Here is a 25047-nt window from a genome sequence, read left to right as displayed (position 1 = left end):
CATTGCATCAATTCTACTCCTTTGCCCTTCCAATGTGTTACCTATTTCTGACAATTTAGTATTAATCTTCTGGATTTCTATCTGCAGATTTAGAATCATTTCTAATTTTTCATTTTGTTCTTGTATTTTCTTGCAAAATTCTTCTAAGGTTTATTCTATTTTTTCTTTGGTCTGTCTCTCAATCCTTTGAAGATACCTGAATATAATTCTTTTGAATTCCTTATCAGAGAGTTCCAATGCTGGGTTTTCCTCAGGGATGTGTTCTGGGTCTGTATCCTGCTCCCTTGTTTCTACCACTTATCCTGCTTCTTTGTGTGGACTGTGATGGTCTGTTGTCTCCGAGGCATCGTGGCATTGTTGTATTTAGATCTCGGTTAACTGTTTGTGAAGAGCAGTCAAGGGTTATTCTGGCTCTTCTTGGTAATTTTTTTAATTGTTGGCCCGTTGGTGGAGAAGGAGGTAATGGCTCTCGCTCAGTAAGTGAAGTTGCAGGAGGTGTGGGTGTAGTTTTGTCTTACAGGGACTTTTGTTGTCTTCCACTCAATTAGACACAAATTACAATTGAATAACCTTCAAAAATCTAAAGGCACAGGGACAAAAAACACACCATGTAATCACACAGGAACAGTAACCAAAAAAAGAAACACGGGAAAAAGAAGAAAAAACAAGAAAACCTGCAATATGTGGGGATAGGGCATTAAGAGAAAAAAAGTAGAGAAGGAGAATAGTGAAGAAAAAAAAAATGGGAAAAATGCAAAAAGAAAAAACAAGGAACGGGGTTAACCACGAGACAAAAAGGGGGGAAAAAAAACTTAAAAAAAAAAAAAAATTTCAACCAGGAACAAGGAAAAGAAAAAATGCTGAAAACTAGGACCTGGGAGGGGAAGATTAAGAATAATAGTAAAAAGGACTAAAATATTAATAATAATAGTTGTTTTAAAACAGACAAATACAAGCAAACTAATCACCAGAAAAAAGAAAGTGAAAAAGAAAAAAAAAAGAGAGAAAAAAAAATCGGTAGAGGACAGGGCAGGGCACCCAGGCTCCATCTGAGCACACAGACTGTGATGGAGTTCCTGTGGGCCCTGAAGGTAGGTGGGAGTGGGGGGTGGCCGCACCTCCATTCACCAAGCGGGTGTGGGGTATCAGAGTAACAAGAGGAAAGTCGTACCTTTTCAGTCTTGCAGGTCCAGAGGGTTCTTGGGGTTGCTGGAAAGCAGAAGTGTTCTTAAGCCCTGGGACTCTGCGAGAGCGCTGTCTCTTTAAATATCCAAAATAGTCAAGCTGCTTTTAGACCTCCAAAATGGCGGCGCCCTCTGGACCAGCAAAAGTCCAAAGCTCAGCCTGCCTTTCTCTTCACCATCTCTGTTTATTCCCCAGCCACCGGAGCAGTCCTCTGTGCAGTCCCTGGCTAGCAGGGCTGATTTTTAGGTTAATTTTTAAGTCCTACCAGCACTTGGGAATCTCCAAGCTGTTTGTGTTGTTTGGATCGGTCAGGATCGCTGCCAGACCGCAGCTCCGTCTGTCTCCGTTTTTGGTATTTTCATGCAAATTCTTCTGCTACTTGGGGTTTAGTCCACTTGTATATCCTTCCCTTCAAGGGTCAGGGGTCCAGGATTATCTCTTGTGTCTGTGTTAATTGGTTTCCCTTTTTTTTGTTGAAGAGGGTCTGTGCAGTCTTTCTGCCTAGTCCACCATCTTTGTATCACTCCGCAAGCTTTCAAATGATAATCATAATGCACAGTTGTGTAAAGAAGAAAAGTCTGCATTCCCAACAAAATTTAAAAAACCAAACAAACTTTTTCAAAAAGAACTTCTCAAAGTTGTCAAACATGAGATGGGATGATGGCATTGCAGGGTGGTGTCGTGAAAACTCCCCAGTAGGGTAGACGAGCTGGAAACGTGCACAGAAGTGCTCTTCCAGCTTGGCCAAGATGCCTTTTATAGGCTCTGTTTTCACAGTCCCGTTAAAGAAAACGTTGTAAGTCACCTGTTGTTTTTAAATAAAGTTCAGCAAAGGAAAATTACTTCCATAAGATGACACACCTGGTTAGTTGGCATACCTAGGACGAGGATTATGGATCTTGATTTCCAGTTCAGAGTCAGTTGGTGGTAGTCAGATCTCTCTGATCTCTACTTGCTTGTTTAATCTCTGCTATATCTCAAAACTTTATGGTTTGATTTAGTATTTTATATTGGATAATGAATATAATTTATCATAACTATCAAAAGAATAATTTTTTCAGACTAATTTAGGCAAAACATTCTCAGACTCCTTGAGTAAAAAATTCCAAGAATTAAAAATACGTACAAATCCAAGAGCCACAAGTTTTATTTTACTTCTGTGAAAATGGGAGAAGTAGTAAGTAGCTTAATAAAGAAAACTTGTAAGAATTTATGCCTTCTGGAAGATAGACTCCACCATGAATATTGCCAGGGGAACACATTAATAAGACAGCCAGTTAGGATCACAGACTTTGCAGAGACTAGAAGTTCATTTTCTGGGCAGTAGCACACTTTGAGTTTGTGATCTTACAGGACTCCTTGGAAATGACGTGTGTAAGTAGATTTATGATGCAAGATAAGAAATCTTGATGAGCTTTCTTTCACCAGAAGTTCGAGGGCCCTTTGATTTCAAGGCTGAGTAGTGGAAGTTAGCCCTGGGAGGGAAAAGAAGACCTGAGAAGCTTCCACTTATGATATGGAAAAGAAAGGGACAAAAGATAATTCCAACAGGCAGAGCTTAGGTTACATAATATTTTACATCTTCCTGATACAGAGGTGATAGGGTTGCTGTGTATTTATCGTCTTGGGCAGAATTTTGAAAAAAATGCTGACTTACTTGGATTCTTTTTGTTTGTTTATAACCTCTATGAGAAAAATGAGCAGAAACATTTATTGGATCAGAATCCTCCTCTCTCAATGTAGAATACAGAATTGCCTTGTTTTAACCAGCCCCCAGGTATCAATGAGCTGGTTCTGTTAAGCGAGAGCCTTTTATTCTGTCCTCACAGTCATTGTTCTGCTAGTGCCTCTTGCTTTTGCACAGACTTTGTTTTCCAGAGTAGTTACTGAAAACAGCCTTACACTTCACTAAGTCTCATTCTCTGAGGATTCAGAAGTGGGCCATGTGGAATGGAATGATGCTAGGAACAGCTGCTCTGCACCTGAGAACCTGTGTGTGTACCTATGAGCCCGTGAGTGCACCTGGAGTTTCCCAAGGGCCAAGTGGTATCCCAGATGGACTTATTCTTACATATTTTCCTACCCTCTTCCCAGAAGGCTGTAAAGAAATGTCTGTTTAGCAGTCCTGAACAACAAATTAGCTCCTTTAAAGAGATTAATTCCTAAAGTTGAGCATGAATTCCCTGGGTCAGAGGATGTGGATATGTGTAGATGGTGAGACTGATGAGGAGTGGAGGGAACGAGGAGGTTTCTCTGGGTTATTAGGAGACTCTGGGTTCCTCAGTGCTGAGGGGCTACCAAGCCCTGGTGTTGACATTCACAAGCATCCTACATTGATTTTAAAGATCAAGTAATGACTACTTCCCTTTAAAACTATTTTTTTAAATTAAAGCTACTGAATAAATGACAGGAATTCAAAAGAGAGTTCTAAAGAGTTTTGTTTTTTAAATCCAGAAGGCTCTTTCTTACCTTTGTTTTTCTTATTACCAGTTTTTTGTTTGAAAATGATGACATTTTTCTTTGGGTCTAGATGAAAGATTGGCTTACATAGGTTAGAATAGGAAAATGTGGATGGGATTAAGTCAAATGTGTGACAGCAGACTGAAACATAGGTGGTGTCTTAGTTACCTAGTCCTGTTGTAATAGAAGTCCCACAGGGATCTCTCTAACAGACATGTGTTCTCTCCCAGTTTAGGAGGCTAGAAGTCTGAGTTAAGGGCACCAGCTGTAGGGGAGGGTTTTCTCCCTTTGTCAGCTATGGGGGAAGGTCCTTGTCTCCTTTCAGCATCTGTGGACCATACATTCCCTTGCAGATCTCCATGTGTCATGGCTTCAGTCTTCCTCTGGGTCTAGGAGGTTCTCAGCACAGGGACTCTGTTGGTGGTAGTCAGGTCTCTGATCTCTGCTTGCTTGCTTCATCTCTGCTATATCTCAAAAGAGATTGACTCAAGATACAGTCTAATCCTATAGATTGTATTCTATCTCATTAACATAAGTGCCTGTATTAACATCATAGAGGTTGGGATTTACAGCATGTAGGATAATTGTGTTAGCTCACAAAATGGAGGATAATTACATAGTACTGAAAATCATAGCCTAGCTAAGGTAATGTTTTTTGGGGGCACAATTCAATTCATAACAAGTTGATTATGGTATGGAACCTGGCTGTATAATACAGGAGTCTATAATTTCTGTAAACCACTGCATGTAGAAAGCAAACCCTCAGCACATTGTATCTGATTTCTGGCTCTTTTGTGCTTAGGATGCCCCTGGCTGCAGATTCTGTCTCTGTGTTCTTGGAGTGCAGTCTTTTCATTGCTGCTTCGTGATTGGGGGTGGGCGGATTGCTGCTTTTATGCTAAGGTTAGTCTCTGACTTTCAGGATATGTTTGTGAAAGGAAGGATTTGCTGGTGAATGGCTGCTGTAACGTCCACGTCCCTAGCACAAAGCAGTATTGCTGCAACGGCTGCTTGTCCAACGGCTGCTGCAGCGCTTATGAGTACTGTGTCTCCTGCTGCCTGCAGCCCAGCAAGGTACGTGCAGTTGCTCCTCATCCTCCATCTCCTTTTTCCTTTCTGCTTTTACTTCATGGTGAGCATTAGACTCTTCATGTGAGGTTCTTTTGAAAATAGAGCTGAGAGTGGAACTTGGTAGATGTCAGAAATTCCAGCTGTGAAGTTGCCTTTGTCTGCAGGTAAAGGAGGTGGTGCCCAGTTACTTGAACAGGTCTTCTGCAGAATGGACCATTGTGTTGCTATTCAGATCTGATGAATAAGATACCCAGCCCTCTCTTTCCCTGTAGCAGCATTCTCTTATTTAAGGAAAGATGGCCAAGGTTACCTTGTGCTGCCTTCATCTGGAATTTATTACAGGTACAAACTTTTGTTTCCATAGCAACTTCTCCTGGAGCGCTTCCTCAATCGGGCAGCTGTGGCATTCCAGAACCTCTTCACGGCAGTAGAAGATCACTTTGAATTGTGCTTGGCTAAATGCCGGACTTCATCCCAGGTCAGAAGCTGTGAGTTGTATTGCTGGGGAATGGGCAGGTGAGAGTCGGGTGAGAAAAGGTGTGCTCAGGTCGTTTCTGTGATGGGATGAAAGAGAAATTTAAATGAAGCCATGTCAAACACTGGTTTTGCTTGGTGTAATGACAGTATTTAGAATAGCAAGGTGAGAATTATACAAGGTAAGTAAACCGTGTCTGTTAAAGTCTCATAACCTTGTGTCTCTCTTGTTGGAAATGCATGTCTGTGCTTTAAGTGAGAGCTTACAGTTATGTTTGCATCTGGGTGTGTGCTAATAGTCCAACTCCTGAGAGAAATTCTCTCCTCCCTGCCTGATTTGAAATTTGACTAAGGCTTTGCAGCAACCACTTGTTTAGAGTAAGGAGAAATTTGTTCTGGTGCAGACCTGTGATTTATTTTAGAACTTCAAGGGGATGGGCAGGTGGATGTTTAAAAATACACGGCTGGGTCTGTAGGTTGTCAGGTTCTCAGCACTTATTTGCATGCTGTCATTATCTTCTCTGGTCTTTGGGCCCCACATACTGAACCTGCTGCCGCTGTAAGCATCTGAGAGTCCTTCCCTTCCCGTCACTCTGGCTTCCTCGCTCTGCGTCTGTGGCTGGGCTTTCGTCCTGGCTCTCTCTGTGCACTCACCAGACATGGTTGTTACCCAAGCACACCTCTTCTGGCTTCTGTTCATAGAGTGTACTGGCTTTGTCAGTGATAACTGAGTCGTTGTCCTGAACTCTTGTACCCTTGGTCAGATTTCTGTACTTCACCTTTTGATTTTCTTGCCTTTTATGTCTCTGCTTTGCTCTGAGTGCATTCAGCATCGTTGGGTAAATGTTTCGGGGATTATGATGAGCATTTGAAAACATTAAGAAATTCCTGATAGTCTTGTTTTGCTTGAAGAGCTTTCCACTTGAATGGGCTCTAAAGGAAATGTTAAAGAAGACTGAGCACATGACTCACTTTGATTCAGAATCTCTAATTCTGAGACATGTTAGAAAATGCAAAGGGTTTTTTTTTCCTTAACTGATAAAACCCAGGAGTTAGTTCTCATCTTTAGTGCCACTACTATGCTTTCTGATTTTGTCTTTTTACTTACTGTCAAAAGAGATTTCCCAACTGCCATGCAATTTGTGTTGATAACCGTACCCCAAGAAAGAGAAGATTTAGCTGTGTGTATTAAATTGGATTAATACTTAAAATTTATTTGTTTAGCATTGATCTTGGGCTAATTAATGAAGCCTAGCCAAAAACTCACGTTGCTTGTATGAAAATTGTTCAAAAATTACCCATCGGGGTTGATTGTCTGCATTCAATCCCACTTGCGATTTGCTGAGCCAAACGAGGCGTGAGTGGTGTTGTGGGGTTTGGCTCATAGGCCAGACCTTTAGCTACATAAACTTTATGAAAGCAACTTGAAGTGCATCTCCTCAATCTCTCTGCAGGGTTCAGTACCCAGAACTGAATTTCTTTGAAGCACAGGGAGGGTCAGGCACAAAATACCCATTGGCTCCTAATCTGCCTTAAAATAATGTGAGAGAAATGAGATGTCTTGAGCCGCCCAGGTCACAGCTGGGTTGTTAAAAAACTCACCAGTGTATGGAAAAAGAAATGTGCTTGCCGTGATGTTATTTCCATTTTAATGGTCTTCCTTGGCAGTTTGTGTCATCATTCCTCTTTGTTCTCGAAAGTGCCTTGGAGCCTTTCAGTGACATTTGGAGATGGATGCAGCCAGGCTCCTACAGAGTGTCTGACAGCAGTCCTGTTTCGACGTTTACCATTCTGCAAGGAAGGGGTTGTGGAAACTCTGCTTTCTCTCACGGCGCTCTTATCTTCCCTTTTGCCAACAGAGCGTACAGCATGAGAACACCTATAGGGATCCCATAGCAAAGTACTGCTATGGAGAGAGCCCTCCTGAGCTCTTCCCTGCGTGATGGGTGCAGGCTGAGGAGGACACTGCTAAAGGACTGCCAGCCGGAAGCCAGACTTCGGGGTTCACACTACCATGTGGAAGAAGACGCAAAGGCAGCATGAGGAGACCTTGGCTTTCACCCCTTCTCATATTGCTCTCTTTGGTTTCACTCAGTGCCTGGGCTTTTCCAGAATGAACTCCAGCCCTTCTCACCTGGAAAAGACCAAACTACAGAAAGACCTAGCTTTTGGTGCCATGGACGTTGTTGGATGACTCTACCATGGTACCTGCAGAGGGAATTGTGGCTTGTATTACCTTCGAGGAGGAACTCAAGTTCTGACTTACACTTTTCCCTGGGCCCTGCCACTGTAAAATTATTTATTGGATTTCTTTGATGTAGTAGGAAAGTCATAATGTTTGGTGTAGGAAAATGCCTTGCCTTTCTAGTTGAATATATCCAAGGAAATTAGTTTTTTGTTGTTGTTCTTGTGTTTTTGCGTTTCGTGAGCTAAATTATCCTTTAGGGCAGATGAAATGTTCTGTCTTTTAGTATGTGGATTTACTCTACAGGAGGTTATTTTTGTATGTGTTTTAACAGCGTCTTCAGGGTGGGTTTTAGACACCAGCCTTCTAACCATGTCCTTGACACATAAAGTTATCTGAAAAGTCAGAGGCACTGTTCCATTGCTAATCACGTACAAACTCGTTAGCAGTCGGCACCCTGTGCCCACAATTCTTCTAGTGGTGGTTAAATATGCTGTATATCTATGTGAAGGAGCTCTGGTAGCGTAGTGCCTAAGGCACGTGACTGCTAACCAGAAGGCTGGCGGTTCAAACCCACCAGCCACTCCTCGGAAGGAAGGTTGAGCAATCTACTTCTATAGTGATACCGCCTGGGAAACCCAAGGAGGGGTCACTATGAGTCAGGGCCGACTCAGCGGCACATAACAACAACAACAGGCCAAAAGAGGGGAGAGGTGGCATAAATATCCAAAATAGGTCAATGATCCATCCAAAGGTCATTTTCATTTGGCGACAGAATGTGTTTTTGTACTTAGGCAGGTAGGGGTCTGTTCACTGTTTTGGAAATTCACAGCCCTTTAGACTACGTAATGAAGCAGGGGCACTGCAGGACCTGGAATGGTGTTCGCCTCCCCAACTTTGCAACCACGGAGGCTTCCCTGCCCTCCACTCTCCTCTCCACTCTGGTTAGTTTCTAAAAATAGGGACTCAGTCATATGTTGTATGCTAGAGCCCAGTAAAGTGTGTGATACATGTGAATCTTTGATTTGCTGGAGCTATAAAGGTGAGATATGGGCCTAGCAGGGAAAGAAACATAGAGCATGAAAAAGGCTGTGATACCCCTCAAAAAACCTTAGATCCACTGCTGTCATGTTGATTCTGACTCACAGCAACCCTATAGGACAGAGTAGAATTGCCCCATAGGGTTTCCAAGGCTGTAAGTCTTCATGGAAGCAGACTGCTTCATCTTTCTGCCAGGGAGCAGCTGGTAGGTTTGAACTTTTGACTTTTCAGTTGGCAGCTGAGTGCTTAACCACTATGCCACTGGGGCTCCTTGGGCTCTGGTACAGATACATCCAAAGGAGGGAATGATGCCCTCCCTGGCCTGAAACTCTGGTTGGTATTGGCTACACTTGGAAAAACAGGGCTAGGATTTTAGAGCAGTGAGTGCAGCTTGCAGCCTGCTCCCTAAAGCTGACTCAGGCCTCAGGGGAAAGCCTCAGGATTGTTGGGTCCAAGGGAACACTGAGAGGGTCGCCAGCAAATATCTTGGAAATGTGCATGTTGTTGTTTTTGTTATTATGTGCCGTTGAGTCGGACCCGACTCACAGCGACCCCTCCTTGGGTTTCCAAGGCAGTATCACTACGGAAGTGGATTGCCCCATCTTTCCAAGGAGTGGCTGGTGGGTTTGAATGCCAGCCTTCTGATAGCAGTCAAGTGCCTTAGGCTTATTTGGGAACTGTGTATAGGCAGGCTGGAATTCTACCTCTTAGTTAGTAACTAGAGGTCTCTAGGTGTAGTGCAAATGGTTAAATGCTCCACAACTAGCTGAAAGGTTGGCAGTTGGAACCTGCTTCCCGCCCCACCCCCCAGGAGCCTTGGAAGACAGGCCTGGCAATCTGCTTCTGAAAGATCGCAGCCTTGAAAACCCTGTGGAACAGTCTGCTCTGCACCCCGGGGTCACCGTGAGCCAGAATCGCCTCGGGGGCAACTAACAACAGTTGGTAACTGAAACTACTACTTACTAATGGTGTGGCCTTGGTCAGGCATCTTACTAAGTCTCAGGGCTTCATCTATAAAATGGGCATGAGGACATCGGCCTCTGCTGGGTCATTGTGAGATGTCAGTGTGAGAGGGCTCATGGGGACCACGTCAAGTCACAGGCAAGAGCAGGGGTAAGTGGACCCCTGGTGTTGGAAATGTGGTCACTATAGCTCTCTTATATTAGTTCCATTTTCAAAGCAACTTAGCTAAAGATAAAACATTTCAAGTAATTCAAAAATATATAAAGAAGAAAGTTAATGATAACTTAAAATCCTTAGCCTGTAGCTAAGCATGAGACTTTCTTCTCCGGTGTGACTTTGTGGGTCCTTTTCCTCTTGAAAACAGTCATGTAGTGGGCATCCTTCCATGTTACTTAGAGACCTACGTAAGCATTTTTCTTTGTTTTATTTATTTTGTTGTTGAGTATATAGTCATTTTCAATGGCGACACAGTGTTCAGTTGTTTGGATATACAATATTATAGTTAATTCTCTACTGAAGACAGTTATGTTGTTGCCAGGTTTTTTTTTTTTTTTTTTTTTAACTACAAATAATGCACTGATCTCATTTTACATACATCTTTGTATATTTGTTTTTATATATTAACACTCTCAGCTAAAATTGAATGGGAATACCTATTTTACCATATCCTCAGTAACCCTATGTTACTGTGTTTTAATTTTAACTCTTTGCTGATGGAGCTCAGTGTTCTAATTTGTATTTATTTACTTTCTAGTGGGTTGAACCCATTTCCATGTTTTGATTGGCCATTTGTCATTCATTTTTGGTGAATTGCCTATTTGTGACCTTGGCCAATTTTCTGCCTTTTTCTTACTGATCACTACAGAGCATCCTTTAATGAAGGAACCTTAATGCCTTCTCTTTTCTTCTCAAGGCCTTTATTCCTCAGAAGCTGGTTAGCGCATCTATCACAAGCCAACTGTTTCTACTTGGTCTAGGACAGTGGTTGTCGAGGGGTGATTTTGTCCCCCCAGGGGATACTGGCAATGTCTAGAGACATCTTTGTCACAGTCTGGTGGAGGGGAGGGGTGTTGCTGGCATCTAGTGGGTAGAGGCCAGGGATGCTGCGAAACCTCCTACAATGCACAGGATAGCAGCCCTAACACCAAAGAATTATCTGGCAGAGAGGTCATTAGCGCCACAGAGCAGACGTCGTGCTCCAGGAGCATGCTCCTCCTTCAGTTGAACAGAGGAGCTACTAGTAGCCGAGTGCTGACTTTATTATTTCTCTTTCTGCTGTGCTGAAGGGCTGCTGATTAAATTACCCTGAAATTCCCATAGGACACATGTACTTCCTTGCAGGTCTCCACCAGCCCAGTGCTGCCTGCAGGTACGGCATTATTACTCTGCCGTGGTGTTCTTACTGCAATAACGTAATCCCGAAGTGCAGAAAGCCTCCTGTCTGCACAGTGAACTGGAAGCTTATAAACCTGCCCCTCCCTTCCACAACAGATTGCTCTCACCACCACCTCTGCAGCCGTACTTGGAATGGAGTTACGGGGAAAGGAAGGAAGTGTGGACATGTCATTACTGGTTTCATTTGGAAGACTAGTTGTTCCACTAAAAAAATTCTATGTAAAAAACAAATTGCTCTCAAGTTGATTCCTAGTCGTGGTGACTCCATGTGTTATAGACTAGAGCTGCACTCCACAGGATCTTCTTAGCTGTTATCTTATGGAAGAAACCCTGGTGGCACAGTGGTTAAAACGCTTGGCTCTTAACTGAAAGGTCTGTGGTTCAAACCCATCAGCCGTTCCATGGGAGAAAGATGTGGCAGTCCACTTCCATAAAGATTACAGCCTAGGAAACCCTGTGGGGGAGTTCGACTCTGTCCTACAGGGTCACTAAGAGTGGGAATTGACTTTACAGCAACAGGTTGGGCTTTTTGATACAATCTTTATAGAAGGAGCTCTCTGGGCTTTTTCTTCGGAGGTGCCTCTGAGTGGGTTCAAACCACCAACTGTTAGGTTACTAGTCTAGAGCAAACCATTTGCGATACCAGGGGACCTGTGTAAGTAAGTAAATAGCAATGAAAATATTAAGATAGTGGGGCTTTTGGCATTTTTTTCCTAACACAAGTGTTTTTCATGCTGGGGTGCATTGTCTTGCAGGCTCTTTCTGTGACAGTGTTTTTTTTCCCCATAGTATCACAGTGTAAGTGCAGTTTTGCGTCTCAGTGACCTCATTTTCATTCAGTCCTATTACTGCAACACTCCTGGTCCAGTCTGCTTTCACAGGAAGGAAGTTGAACAAGTGGCCATAGCAGTCTGCCAGCAGGCTGCGGGAGTGGAGTGGGTTCTCTGCACGCAGGTAGATTCCATTGTCTATGAGACCTCAGCCCCTGTTTCTTTATTAGTTTCTACTGTTGGAGTTCAATGGTTGGACTTTCCATAAAATGAAAATACAGTCCCTGATATTGTAGTAAAAGAAAACAACTTTCCTGTTATAGCTAGTGGACAAGGCAGTTACATTTTCAGATATTTGACTGGAAGTTCAGTTTTACAGTTTCTTAAGATTTCCCCTTCTGCAGGATTCCCAAACCCACTACCATCAAGTTGATTCTGACTCCCAGTGATCCTATAAGACAAAGTAGAACTGTCCCAGAGGGTCTGCAAGGCTGTCTGCAAGGCTGTCAATCTTTACAGAAACAGACTGCCTCATCTTTCTTTTGTGGAGTGGCTAGGGGTTCAAACTGCCGACTTTTTGGTTAGCAGCCAAATGCTTTAGCCATTGTGCCACAGAGCTCCTTTCTTTGGAATTATTGGGATCAAAACATATCACTGTTAAAAATGCACTCTTTATAAGTGGGTGTTTTCAAAGGGTAAATAATTTCATCAAGTTTTAGAATTTTTAAAGGTAAATCTTTCAAGCAAGGTAGAGTAGGCAGGCTTCTGATAATTTTGCAATCAAATGATCGCAAAATCAAAACTCTAACGGGCTAAAAGTCTTAAGTGAGACATCACCATTATCACGGAAATTCAAGATTTCACACTATCTTGGCCACATTCCACTATTTCTAAGGAGATGTGTGTATGTGCGTGTTATCTATCCTATAAGGATTGGGGTATTCTGTAAAGTTTTATTTGGGGGATGTCAAGATAGAAATGTTGAATTAACTATGTCCTATGTAGATATCTGGTCAGCTGATGCTTATTTGAATGGTAAATGTGATGACATATATGCTTACCTGCGTAGACAGAACTACTACTGCCCTTTGGCTGTGTGTGTGGATAATGACAGGAAGTATGGTGACATCCTAATTTTGTTGTCTGGAACTGCACAGTCATTAATGACCATGAGTAAATTTTTTAACCTTTTCTGGTTTTGGTTCCCATTTTTGTCAAATGAAGGTAGCTTGCAGATCTAAAAGCCTGACTTTCGTGACTGGCCTAAGACCCCCTCGCTTGACCAGACCCCATGTCTCCCAGCAATTTGGTCCTCGGCTTTGATTCTCACTGGCTAAGTGAGGATGAGCCACCTGGAACCCGTTCTCAAACCAGGCTCTTCTCTTGATGATTTTGACTGCATCCAACCACTGTTTCTGCCTCTTCCTAAAATTTTAAATAGACACCCCATTCTTCTCTACTGGGACCAACTTGTCACTTACTGCTGCTCTGCACCTGTGAGAACAGCTGCTGTGTTTTCCATGATAAAAACAGCTGCCTCTTGGCAGGGATGCACAGAGCTGCTCTGTGTAGCTGGACCTTAATGCAGTGCTAAATTATTTAGATCTCCTTAACCTGAGATACCCAGGGCATCTTGGAAATCCTGACCAGGGCTTATGTAGTCATTGCTCAGTAAAAGGTTTTCCTTTTACTTCTGTTAAAATTACAAAGCATAAGCTGTAAAATGTATGAAATTGCAAAGAAATGAAATTGTTCCAAATTAGTTATATTCTTATCCCCCAAAGAGAACCACTCATTAAGGTTTTGATGTAAAGTTTTGTCTGTATTTTGTACATAAATGTGTATTTTGTATTTATATGTAAATAAAAGTAGACTCCTGCTGTAGATGTAATTTCTAAAATAAACAGTTCCTATTGGATTGATTTAATCCCATCATAGTGAATACATTGCAGAGCAGAAAATACACAATCTGCTTTTATCTTTCTACATCTAAATTTGAAGCCATGAGAGGTGAAAGCCCTTTTATAATTCCACACCAGTTTGACTTTGAATTTCTGCATCCTTTTTCCTTGTCTGATTGTGTACAGTGGGGAGAGAAGTCTTTGTGCTCCTTACAAATAAATTACAACCATTTTACCGCAGCCAGAGCTGGCCTGCATAGGAGATGCCATAGGCCAGTTCATCTTAGGGTTTCAACCTTCACTTTCCTGAGGGAGCTAAGACAGAGGTGGGGCAAATCCCACTCCAGATTTCCCAAGGAGTTCATTCACTTTAGTGAATCCTTAAATACAGAAATTAAAAAGAAAAAAGAATTGATCGGGGAGGACATGCCGGGGTCTTAGTGCGTGTCTGGTGCAATGAGAGAAGTAGTTAAGTTCAAACCCCAAAACCAAGCCCATTGCCGTTAGGTTGGTTCCAGCTCATGGCAGCCCCGTGTGTTAACTGTAAAACTGCTGTGTGCCCTTTTCTTGGCTGTAATCTTACGGGAACAGATCTCCAGGCATTTCTTCCACGGCTCCAGTGGGTGAGTTGGAACCACCAACCTTTAGATTAGTAGTCGATCAAAAACTGCTTGCAACACCCAGGGACCTTTTAACTCCAGGCAGCTTCCATTTCCCCTGAAGTCAACTCTGCTCCCTCAGGCTCTGTCATCTGTCAGACATAGAGCAATCCCTCACAGACACCCAGACACTGGGAGAGAGATCCAACGGATCTGCTGTCTCGGGACCATAGTACTGGGGTCACCAGACTCGGCACAACAAAATACATGAAAGCCTTGTTCCTCATCCTACATTGGTGAGTAGCGACTGGGGTCTTAAAAACTTTCAAGTGGCCATCTAAGATGCAGCTAATGGTGTCTTATCATCGGAAGTGAAGAAGAACGCAAAAAAAACAAGGGCATTTGGAAGTACTCAGCCCTAGGACACGATGGCCCTCGAGACCAGAAGAACTGGATGGTGCCCGGCCACCAATGCCAACCACTCAGGAAAGGATCAAATCTGGAGATCCTGGATAGAGTGGGAGGAAGAACGTGGAACTAAATCCAAAAACTCCGTAAAGACCAGAATTACTGGTCGGATGAAGTCTGGTGAGACCCACCCCCAATAATATGGTCCTGGGATACATTCTGGGCCTGGAATAAAGCTCGCTCCCAGGGGCTGGCTGTCAGCCCAATAGTAAACAAGATGTACATGCAGACCACTCAACCCAGGGCGACACACCCATATACTCTATGGAAATGCATCCCTTGGAGCAGTCGGCCACGGGGCATCAGAGGGGCAACATTCACACAGAGGAAATGCAGGACACACAGGAGTGCCTAACTATGAGGGGCACAGGGGAAGGTGACTGGGCAGGGAGGGCAGGAGACTGGGTTAAGGTTGGACATGATAAATGGGGAGTGAAACTAAATGTACGCATAATATTGAATGTAAAACAAACTCTAAAAAATTAAAAAAAAAAAATCTGCTGTCTGCAGGCCAGCTTCCAGAAGAGCACAAAAACCAAAACGAAACCCACTGTCACCAGGTCAGTGCCAACTCATGGTGACCCTATAGGACAGAGTCAAACTGCCCCTTTTTCAAGGCTGTAATCTTTATGGAAACATCCTGCCATTTCTTTCTCTCATGGAGCAACTGGTGGGTTCAAACTGCCAACCTTTTGGTTGGCTGCTGACTGCTTTAATCCCAGTGCCACCAGGGCTCCTAAAATGGTACACAGGAGTGTGGGCTTTAAAGCGATCCCAAATGCTCCAGGCGAGCCATCAGCCGGCAGTGTGTAGCACTGGAACCTTCCGTAGTCACCTCCAGAGGCTCAGCGTCTCAGTCTCCTTCCCGTTCAGGACTTTGTGTCTTCAGGGAGGTTTCCGTTTTGGCAGCAGCTCCGGGTGTGCTCTTAGAACTCAGCCCATAGCATCCGGGCCCGTCCTGGCCTTTGCCTTCCGCTTGCTCGGTGCTGACTTGCAAGGCGGAGATCAACAGTATTGCAGACAGCTGAGCAGTAGGCCGGGTTAATTTATTTGACACAAATAAGCTCATTGACCTGATTTAGCACTGGGAGGAACTGTGCAGTGGAGTTAAATGTGATCTTTAAAGCCCTTTGTTTTCACTGCGGCCTTTTCAGACCTGGAAGGACAGCAGCAGAGTTAAAGGACACTTGGGGGCGCTATTTCAAGGGAAGGGGTCGGGGAGAAGGTGGAGAAAGGAAGGAATAGGAGGGGAGCATGGACACCGGCAGTTGCCTTCTGTGCCACTTGGTGGCACCAGTTCCATAGATTGTCTGCTCCCAATACAACCTAGTCAGCGCCAAGAGCTCCCTTCTTCTGAAACAATGAAGCTCTTTTTATAGATGGAGAACCATCTGGAGGTGCTGACACATCAGAACTCGTCCCTGGGTCCTGTCATTTTTGTGGACAGGGACTAGAGAAAGTAGCCCTCGGGAAGGAAGGACATAGGCCTACAGCTGGTGCCACACAGGACCCAAGGCTTAAATAAGCACCTGTAGCCCATGGCTACCCCCATTTCCTTCCCCTGCCATTCACCAAGACAAAAGGTAGGATGGGTCTCAACCTTCCTTACCCAGAAAGGAAAACCAGCGTTTATGTAACACTTACTGTGTGCCATTCTGCACACTCAGCGGCATGTTCAAACTGCATCATCTTCCGATTCAGGGTTGTGTTTTTAAAACATTGTGGTAGAGTGTGTACAGGTATTCCTCGCAGATATTGTGGGTTTGCTTCCAGACCACCGCAGTAAAGCAAATATCTCAATAAAGCAAGTCACACAACTTCTTTGGGTTCCCAGTGCACATGGAAGTTATGTTTATACTATACTGTAATCTGTTAAGTGTGCAGTAGCCTTATGAAAGAGCTTGAAATATTGTGAGAATTAACCAGAATGTATAGTCATGAAGTGAGATCGTGCTGTTGGAAAAATGGCTCCAGTAGACCTGTTTGCTACAGGGTTGCCACAAGCCTTCAATTTTTTTTAAAATAAATAAACAAAATGAGGTGTGCCTGTATAGTAAAATCAGTCATTTTATCATTTTTAGGTGTACAAAAATTCAGTGACATTGCATTTACCATGTTCTGCAACTATCACCACTGTCTGTTTCCAGAACCTTTTCATCTCCCCAAATAGCACTCAGTACCCATTCAGCCATAACTCCCCATTCTTCCCTCCTCCCATCTATGCACTTGCATCATCTAGCTGTTTTATAGAAGTGAGATCATACATTATCTGCCCTTTTGTGTCTGGCTTATTTCCCTGAGCATGGATGGTTCAGGAGCTCTGGTAGCATAGTGCCTAAGGTACTTGACTGCTAACCAGAAGACTGGAGGTTCAAACCCACCAGCCACTCCTCAGAAGGAAGGTTGGGCAACCTACTTCCTTAGAGATACCACCTCAGAAACCCAAGGAGGGGTCGCTATGAGTCAGGTTCAACTCAACGACAGTGAGTTTGGTTGTGTTTGGTATGGATGGTTCATCCATATCATGGAATGTATCAGAACTTTATTTCTCTTTATGACTGAATAAATGTTCCATTGTATGTACATTTTGTGTGTCCATTCATGAATTGATAGACATTTGTATTCTTTTCACTTATTGGCTATTACGGATAATGAAGCTATGAACACTCATGTCCAAGTCTTTATGTGAATATATTTACTTTTTGTTTGTTGTGTACAGGTTTTGAACAAAAGTTTATTTAAATACATAAATCCTGCTTCCTGCTCCCACAGTAAACTGGTTCCTTTTGCCAATGTTTAAGAGTAGTACTAGCATTCACATTCCACACTGATGTTATGCTATGAACTACTTTTGGTAATATGAATCAGTGGAAAGTCTTGCATCTTAAGTACTGGTAAGAAATTGCCTGGTCCCAGAACATGTTTCACATTTGCTAAGCCTTATTATTGCGCAGTTAACTTGAATAGAGTTATTCATGTTATTGCCTGGTTAACCTGGGGGGAAAAAGTAAAATGAATTACACACTTCTCAGCTGATGTTAAAAAGCAGTTTGACCTTGATACCAAAAGCTGTCAAGGACAATACAAAGAAGAAATCTTTCAGAATAATCTCATACATGATCACAAGCAGCAAGAAGGAGAATGTCCAGAAATGGCAACATAGATAATAATAAAATAATAATCTTACGCAAATTAACCAGGCAATAATAAGCCTTAGCAAATGGACACATGTTTTCAATTCTCTTGGGTAGGTAACTAGGATTGGAATTTCTGGGTCATATAGTAACTCTCTTTAGAACTGCTCCTTAGAAGCAAGAATGGCCAAGCTTCATCTCACGTATATTCTAAATAATGTATCATCTCTTGGGAAGAACATCCATTTTGGATTCTCCCTGTCTGAACCTTAGGAATCCATATTGTATACATGGTTGTTGGAATTTTTAACTCCACTTCTCTAAGCACCCCTTCTATACTTGCCCCCCTCCCTCGACTGTATACATTTGAAGAAGCCCTAGAATCAAGGAATGAAACTGAGTCTTCCAAGTCCTCGTACCCGTGGACAGCAGGGTCATCTCAAGGCTAAAGAAAACTTTGGAGACCCAGGGACTCCAGATGTTGGATAACTTTGGTCATGTTGTCGGAAGGGACCATTCCTTTGAGAAGGATCTCATACTTGGTAATAGAGGGTCGGCGAAAAAGGGATAGACTCTCACCAAGGTGGATTGACACTGTGGCTGTGACGATAGGCTCAAGCATAGTAAGGACTGGCACAGGACTGGGCAGTGTTTTGTTCCATTTTACGTAGGGCCCCTATAAGTTGGAGCTGGCGCAACAACACCTAACAACAACAACATGGTAACTCTGTTTAATTTTTTGAGGAACCACCAAACTGTTCTCCAGAGCTAGTGACCATTTACATACTCTACAGCAATGTGTGGGGGCTTCAATTTCTCCACATCCTCGCCAGAACTTGTTATTATCTGGGTTATTATTATTTTTTTTAATAGCCATCTTAGTGGGCAATCTCCTTCTGTAGTGATACTGCCTTGGAAACCCAAGGAGGGCTTGCTATGAGTCGGGTCTGACTCGACGGCGCGTAACAACAGCAAGAGCGGGTGTGAAGTGGTATCTCACTGTGGTTTTGGTTTACATTTTCCTAATGATTAATGATATTGAGCATGTTTTCATGTGCTCATTGGCCATTTGCATACCTTTCTTGGAGAATTGTCTGTTGATCCTTTGTCCATATTTTAGTTGAATAATTTGATTGTTGTTGATTTGTAAGTGTTCTTTATATAGTCTGTTACATGTCCTTTATAAGATATATGATTTGAAAATATTTTCTCCCACTCTGTGGGTTATATGTTGACTTTTCTTGGTGGTTCCCTTTGAGGCTGAAAAGTTTGTAATTTTGATGAAGTGTAATTTATCCTTTTTTTTTTTTTTTCTCTTATTGGTTATGCTTTGGGTATCATATATCTAATTTCACTTGAAATTTAATGGATGATAATATTCCTTAGAATGGATGTGCACTAGAAGACTAATTTGAATCTGATTTGCACTGAAGTTTTTTGTTTTAAATGCCCCCCCCCCCCCCCCCAGTCTTTGTTCTGGGCACTGTCTGGAGGTGGAGCTCAAACCATTTGCAAATTTTGCCAGATTCCTGAGCTGTTATAAATACGTTATTCTTCCACATGCCTCGTTTACTCCTCCCCATTGTTTAGCAGTGTTTCAACCTGTCCAAGTAACTGACAAGGTGTACAAATGTTCAGATGCCCTCTGTGTTGTCATTTCATTGCCGGTGGTTGCGCTAATGCCACTGTGCAGAGCCCTGTCGCCATCTGCTGACAAAGTGTGGCAAGTGCAAGGCCAGGAATCAAGACTACATTTTTTTACCTTCTTTCAAATTTACGCATGGCAGATCGTCAAGTACCATGAGTTAATTCTTTTCATTCTGGTTTACTCCTATTGCATTCCACTTTTGGAGGTAGTATTTAAATATTAAACCACTTACTAAAATTGAGTCTTTTCTATAAGGCAAGGAAGCTTGTAATGCTTAGTATTTGAACAATTTCATCATTGAGTACAGTGGTGCCACGCAGGGGGTGGCGTCTTCACCTCCTGACATTGTCAAGGTGACACAGAATGACCTCAGAGTCCATGGTGGCAGCAGCCATGGCAGTGGCTGGTAGTTAAGCATCACAGAGGGTGGGCTGCCAAGGCAGTGGTGTCACTAGGGTTGGTGTCACCCATCACCCAGCGTGGTAACTCATCACCGCTGTCCCCTCTCCTTACCTGCCAGTCAGGGTACAGGTGGGTGGGCTGCAAGGCTTGCCATTGTAAGGAAAGGAGGGTCTCCCCTTTGGCCAGTGGAAGAGGGGATGAACCATGGGGATGGGGGAGACGTGGAGGGGAGGATGAATTAGTGCTAAACCCTGGGAGAGGGTTCACAGGGTGAGGCTGAGCTTTTCTGCTCATTGGGGGTGGGATTCACTGCCTGGCCCCCCCAGCAGTGTGTGTGATGCCATGCATTACCTCTCCAGGTAACACCAACCCTCGTGATGCCGCTGCTAAAGTAGACAGCAGTACTCTATCTTGCACACGGACATAACAGGTAGCTTCTTGTATCCTAATGGTGATTGCATTATTACCATTGTATCTGTCGAGTCCCTGATAGGCCAGAGTTCTTTCATGTGTGTCATTGTACCTGTTTCTCCCAGCCCTCCAGGTCTAGGTGTTTTCTCCCCGTGTGAAAAGGAGAATGAGGCCTGAAAAGCTGACGGACTGACCTGCAGTTGTTTCTGGCACAGCATGAGCAACACCTTTTTTCTTGGTAAATGAGGGACAGAAAGAGTGTGAGATCATCTGTACCTCATGTAGTGTCATATTCAAAGTACTTATTGAATGCATGAACAATAAGTAATGACTCTTGCATCCTGCCTCCTAACCCAGTGTCCTTTTCAGCACACCCAGCTGTTGCTCTTTTGCAAAATGCTCCATTCATTTTCATCCATATTTGTAATGCTGATCAGTGAGGACATGTGTCTGTAACTTTTCTTTCAGTCTTTAGCGAAAGGGGTCAAGATGTGATTTTTAAAGTGTGCAGAAAAACTTGAACACACATGTTCACACACATGTTCCTAGCAGAATTATTTATACAGTACAAGCTGTGAAAGGTGGAACTTGTGTAAGGTGGAAACTGTCACATAAAGGAAAACTCAAACACTTTCCACTAAAGAGAGTGATAGGAAAGGAGTAAGGCTGCATCCTATGAAAGGCAGGAAGCCTGGCCTGCAAGACCTGGAAAAGCAAGGGAAGTCTCATCGTTCTAGCTCTTACACGTTTCATTGTAAAAGCCAAGAGGTGGAGACACTCATCAGCAAATGAGTGGGTAAACAAATTGTGGTTTGTGCATACAATGGAACATCACTTGGTGATAAAAACGGGTAGAGTACAGGTTTGTGCTGCAATACAGATGAATCTTGAAAGCATCAGCCAGGCACACAAGTCACATATTATGATTCCATTGATAGGCAAAGTCCGGAAGAGGCAACTTAATAGAGACGGCAAGTAGACTAGTGGTTGCCTAGAGCTTGGAGGATGGGGAGGTTGAAGAGTGGCTGCTAATGGATTCAGGGTTTCTTTTAGGTGAGATGAAAATATTCTCAGATTATAGTGATGTGTGCACAACTCTGAATTTACTAAGAACTATAGAATGATTTGAATGGATACAAATTCATGATATATTAATTATATCTCGACAGCTGTTTAAAAACATATACTATACTGTGTAGGAGATCCTGCATAGAGTGGGAGGACAATGTGGAACAAAACTCAAAAATCATTGGGGAAAAAAAAGGGGGAAACAGGTTTGCTGGTCTGATAGAGCCTGGTGGAACCCCTGAGACTATAGCCTTTAGCTACCCTTCAGGTCTGGAATTGAACCCACTCCTGTGGCTTCCAGCCAAATAAAAGACAGGCATATGAGCTGTACATTTACATTAGGTAGATAGACTCCTTGGAGAGATCAATCGTGGGAGAAAGGAAGGGCTGTGTATACACAGGGAGACAGGTCGGGGGGCAGGAATGCATGGAGGGAAGGACACAGGGAAGAGGTAACTGTGGGGAGAAAGCAGGGTGGGGAGCTGTTGCATCATGGGAAATTGCAGTCAATGTCATGAGACAAAGTGTATGTGAGCTGCTGTATGGAAAGTGAATTTGCTCTGTAAATCTTCACCCAAATCACAGTAAAAATTACACACACACACACACACACACACAACGTATACCATAAAGCACTGTACAATGTTAGGATAACGTATTAGCCACAACCAAGCACCTTAAGGGAGTGAGTTGCTGGACCTGTGGGCTTGGGGCCATGGCCACAGGGGAATCAAGTTCAACTGGCACAACATAGGACACAAAACATTGTTCTACATTCTACTTGGTGAGTAGTGAGTAGAGTCTTAAAAGCTTGCGAGTGGCCATCTGAGGTGGAACTATATTGATCTCTCCTCAGCCGGAGCAAAGAAGACTGAAGAAAATGTGTGTCTGGAAACAATTAGTCCAAGGGACTAATGGAGCACAGGAACCTCAGCCTGCGTGACTGAGACCAGAAGAACTAGGTGGTGCCTGGTTACCAGTATAAACCACTTGGAAAGGGATTAAAATTGGAGATCTTGGATAGAGTGGGAGGGAAAAATGTGGAATAAAATCCAAAAACAAAACAAAACAAAAAACCAACCAGGATTACTGGTCAGATGGAGACTAGCAAAACCCTTGAGTGGCTCTTTAGGCCTGGAATTGGACTTACACTCTTATGGCTCAACTCTCAGCCAGACGATAGACTACAAGCTGAACAACTGCATCAGGGCGATGTGCCCCTTAGAACAGTCAACCATGAGATTGGAAGGGGAGCATTTGCACAGAGAGAAAGCTAGGCAACCAGGAATGCATAGGTAAGGGGGACACAGGATAGGGGTAACTGCAGGGAGGAGGTGGGAGGAGAGCTGTTACATTGTGGGGATTATAATCAGTGACACAAAACAAAATGCATGTGAACTGTTGAATATAGGATGAATCTGCTTTTTAAATTGCACCCAAATCACAATAAAAAAAATTTTTTTTTTTTTAAAACCTTTGCACAGAATTGGATGTGTGTGTGTTTATGTGGTAAGGATCCTTGGTGGGCAGTGGTTAAAGTGCCTGGTTGCTAACCAAAAGGTCAGTGGTTCAAACTCACCAGCCATTCCACGGGAGAAAGATGAGGCAATCTACTTGAAAAAGATTTACAGCTTTGGAAACCCTGTGAGGCAGTTGCATGTAGTCTGTCCTATAGGGTCACTCTCAGTTGGAATCAATGGCGTGTATGTGTGGTGGGTTTTAACTGGGACCTTCAAGGAGACGGTGGAGCCCAACACAGAGCGCACAGGCCTCAGACCTGGACATAAGCCCCTGGCTCTGCCCATTACTGGTAGCATAGGGTTTTTTTTTTGGTTGGTTGTTTATTGTGATTTGGGTAAAAGTTTACGAGCAAATTGGTTTTCCGTTCAATAATCCATTCACATTCTATTTTGTGACATTCTCTGCAGTCCTCACAATGCAACAGCACTCTTCCCGCTTCCTCCCCGTGCCCACCACTTCCCTTTATCCTTCCTTCCCATCTCTCATGCCTTCCTAGCTCTATCCCTGGGCAAACGCTGCACTTTTGATCTTATTTGGTTGGTTATTGCCTGAACAGTTTCTCTCAGAAGGATCAGTACAAGCCCAGTCCCCATGAGGTGGAGGTTAAACATGTCCCAAATGTCCAAACTACCGTACCACTCCATCATTTCAGACATTAACTCCTCCTCCTCCTCCCAGTAATTTCCCCAGTTTTAGGCTTCTGTATTTCGCTGTAACGCCCCACAGAACTCACAGACTCCCATGGGTTCGTCTCACGTAGTGGTGGAGGCTGCCAGGCTGGCGAGTCCCAGGTCCGTGAGTAGGTCTGGTGGATCCTCGATCAGCAGATCAGATGACAGCTGCTGTCCCAAATCCAGGGGTGAGATGAGTTCCTCGAGGATGAGCCTGCCTTCCTCGAGGAAGCTAAGGGTGGTGATTTGAATTATACCCTCCAGGAAGGCAGGACTCAAGATACATTCCACCTGTGTTGCCCCAACAGAAATAACCTAAGTGATGACCCTAACAATCAGCAGTTCAAGGCAAATCCCATCACAGAGTCGATTGCCAGTCATTATAGGGAACGACTACTACCAGCTGACTACTACCAGCTGCCCAGCCAAGTTGATACCTGACCTTAACTACCACAACCCCCCCAAACAGGCACAGACAATGGGATTTACAATACGTCACAGAATGGAGGACGGTGGCTAGAAGGGCCACATCAAGCAATTCACTGCAGTTATTCTAATGAGTGCATGCCCTTCTGGTCTCACAGTTTACTTTATAGGTCTGGCTATTGTTTGACTGAAAGTTGAGCCGTAGGAGTTGAGTTCAGTTCCCAGTTGGACGGGTGCCTTAGGGCCATAGTCTTGGGTGTTCCACCAGTCTTTAACAGACCAGTAATCCTGGTCTTTTTCATGATTTTGAGTTTTGACTCTATCTTGGACCTTCTATTGTGATCCCTTTCAGAACGGTCAGCAGTGGTTGCCAGGCACCATGTAGTTCTTCTGGTCTCAGGGTCATGGAGGCTGAGGTTCATGTGGTCCGTTAGTCCTTTGGACTGATTGCTTCCTTGAATTGTTTTCTTCACTCTTCTTTGCTCCACATTGGGAAAGACCAGTAACTGCACCTTCGATGGCTGCTCACCAGTTTTCCAGACCCTGGTTGACTAGTAGTGTAGTTTTACACTCATAATCCCTCAATCTGAATCTTAGTTTCCCTATTTGTGAAACAGGCTTGAAAAGACCCTTCTCCCAGGCTTCCATTGGAACATATGGATAATACATGTAAAATTTCTTGTGCATGCTATTCAACAAGTATTCTTTTCCATATCCTTCCACCCCTTAGATACTATGATTTTGTGACCTTCACACTAATGAAAAGACTTCTGTTAAGTCCACTGGCCTTTCAAAGCTTCTGGTGGGCAGTGTAGCTGAGTGGCTCTGAAATGTAAAGCAAGGATTTGGACTAGGCTAAAAGCCTTGCGTCTGTGGCAGTCTGTGTTTTCCATGCGTGGGTGCCCTTTCTGAAGTAGGGTGTTTGGCTCCAACCAGTCCTGTCCCACATCACATGATCCTGCAAAGGTGCTTTGTGATTTTGTGGGACTCACACTAATGTCTCCAGCTTATTCCAAACTGACAGGACACCGTCTCTAAAAACGAACTGCCATCAAATCGACCTCGACTCACGACAACCCCGTGGATGTCAGAGTAGAAGTGAGCTCAGTGGGGTTTTAAGTGGCTGAGGTTTTGGAAGTAGATCATCAGACCTTTCTTCCAAGGCACCTCGGGCTGGGCTTCAACCTCCAGCCTTTTGGTTAGCAGCCGCCACGTTAACCTGTGTCCCTCCCAAGGATCTTGAACTCTCCCCTC

The 25047-nt window shown here is 43.6% G+C and overlaps 1 protein-coding gene across 1 annotated transcript in view; it reads left to right on the top strand.

Moving 5' to 3' along the window:
- SPRING1 (SREBF pathway regulator in golgi 1) overlaps positions 1-7133 on the top strand; it is a 29969-nt gene extending 22836 nt beyond the window's left edge. The window contains exons 3-5 of the mRNA XM_007938197.2: positions 4568-4719; positions 5081-5194; positions 7050-7133. Of these exons, the coding sequence (XP_007936388.1) occupies positions 4568-4719; positions 5081-5194; positions 7050-7133 (350 nt within the window). The remainder of the gene's footprint in view (positions 1-4567; positions 4720-5080; positions 5195-7049) is intronic.
- The last annotated feature ends 17914 nt before the right edge of the window (positions 7134-25047 follow it).

This window comes from Orycteropus afer, unplaced genomic scaffold, assembly GCF_000298275.1.
Source record: "Orycteropus afer afer isolate SDZICR_OR568_19922 unplaced genomic scaffold, OryAfe1.0 scaffold00048, whole genome shotgun sequence".
Classification (NCBI taxonomy): domain Eukaryota; kingdom Metazoa; phylum Chordata; class Mammalia; order Tubulidentata; family Orycteropodidae; genus Orycteropus; species Orycteropus afer.
This window is presented reverse-complemented; position numbering and strand designations above follow the sequence as displayed.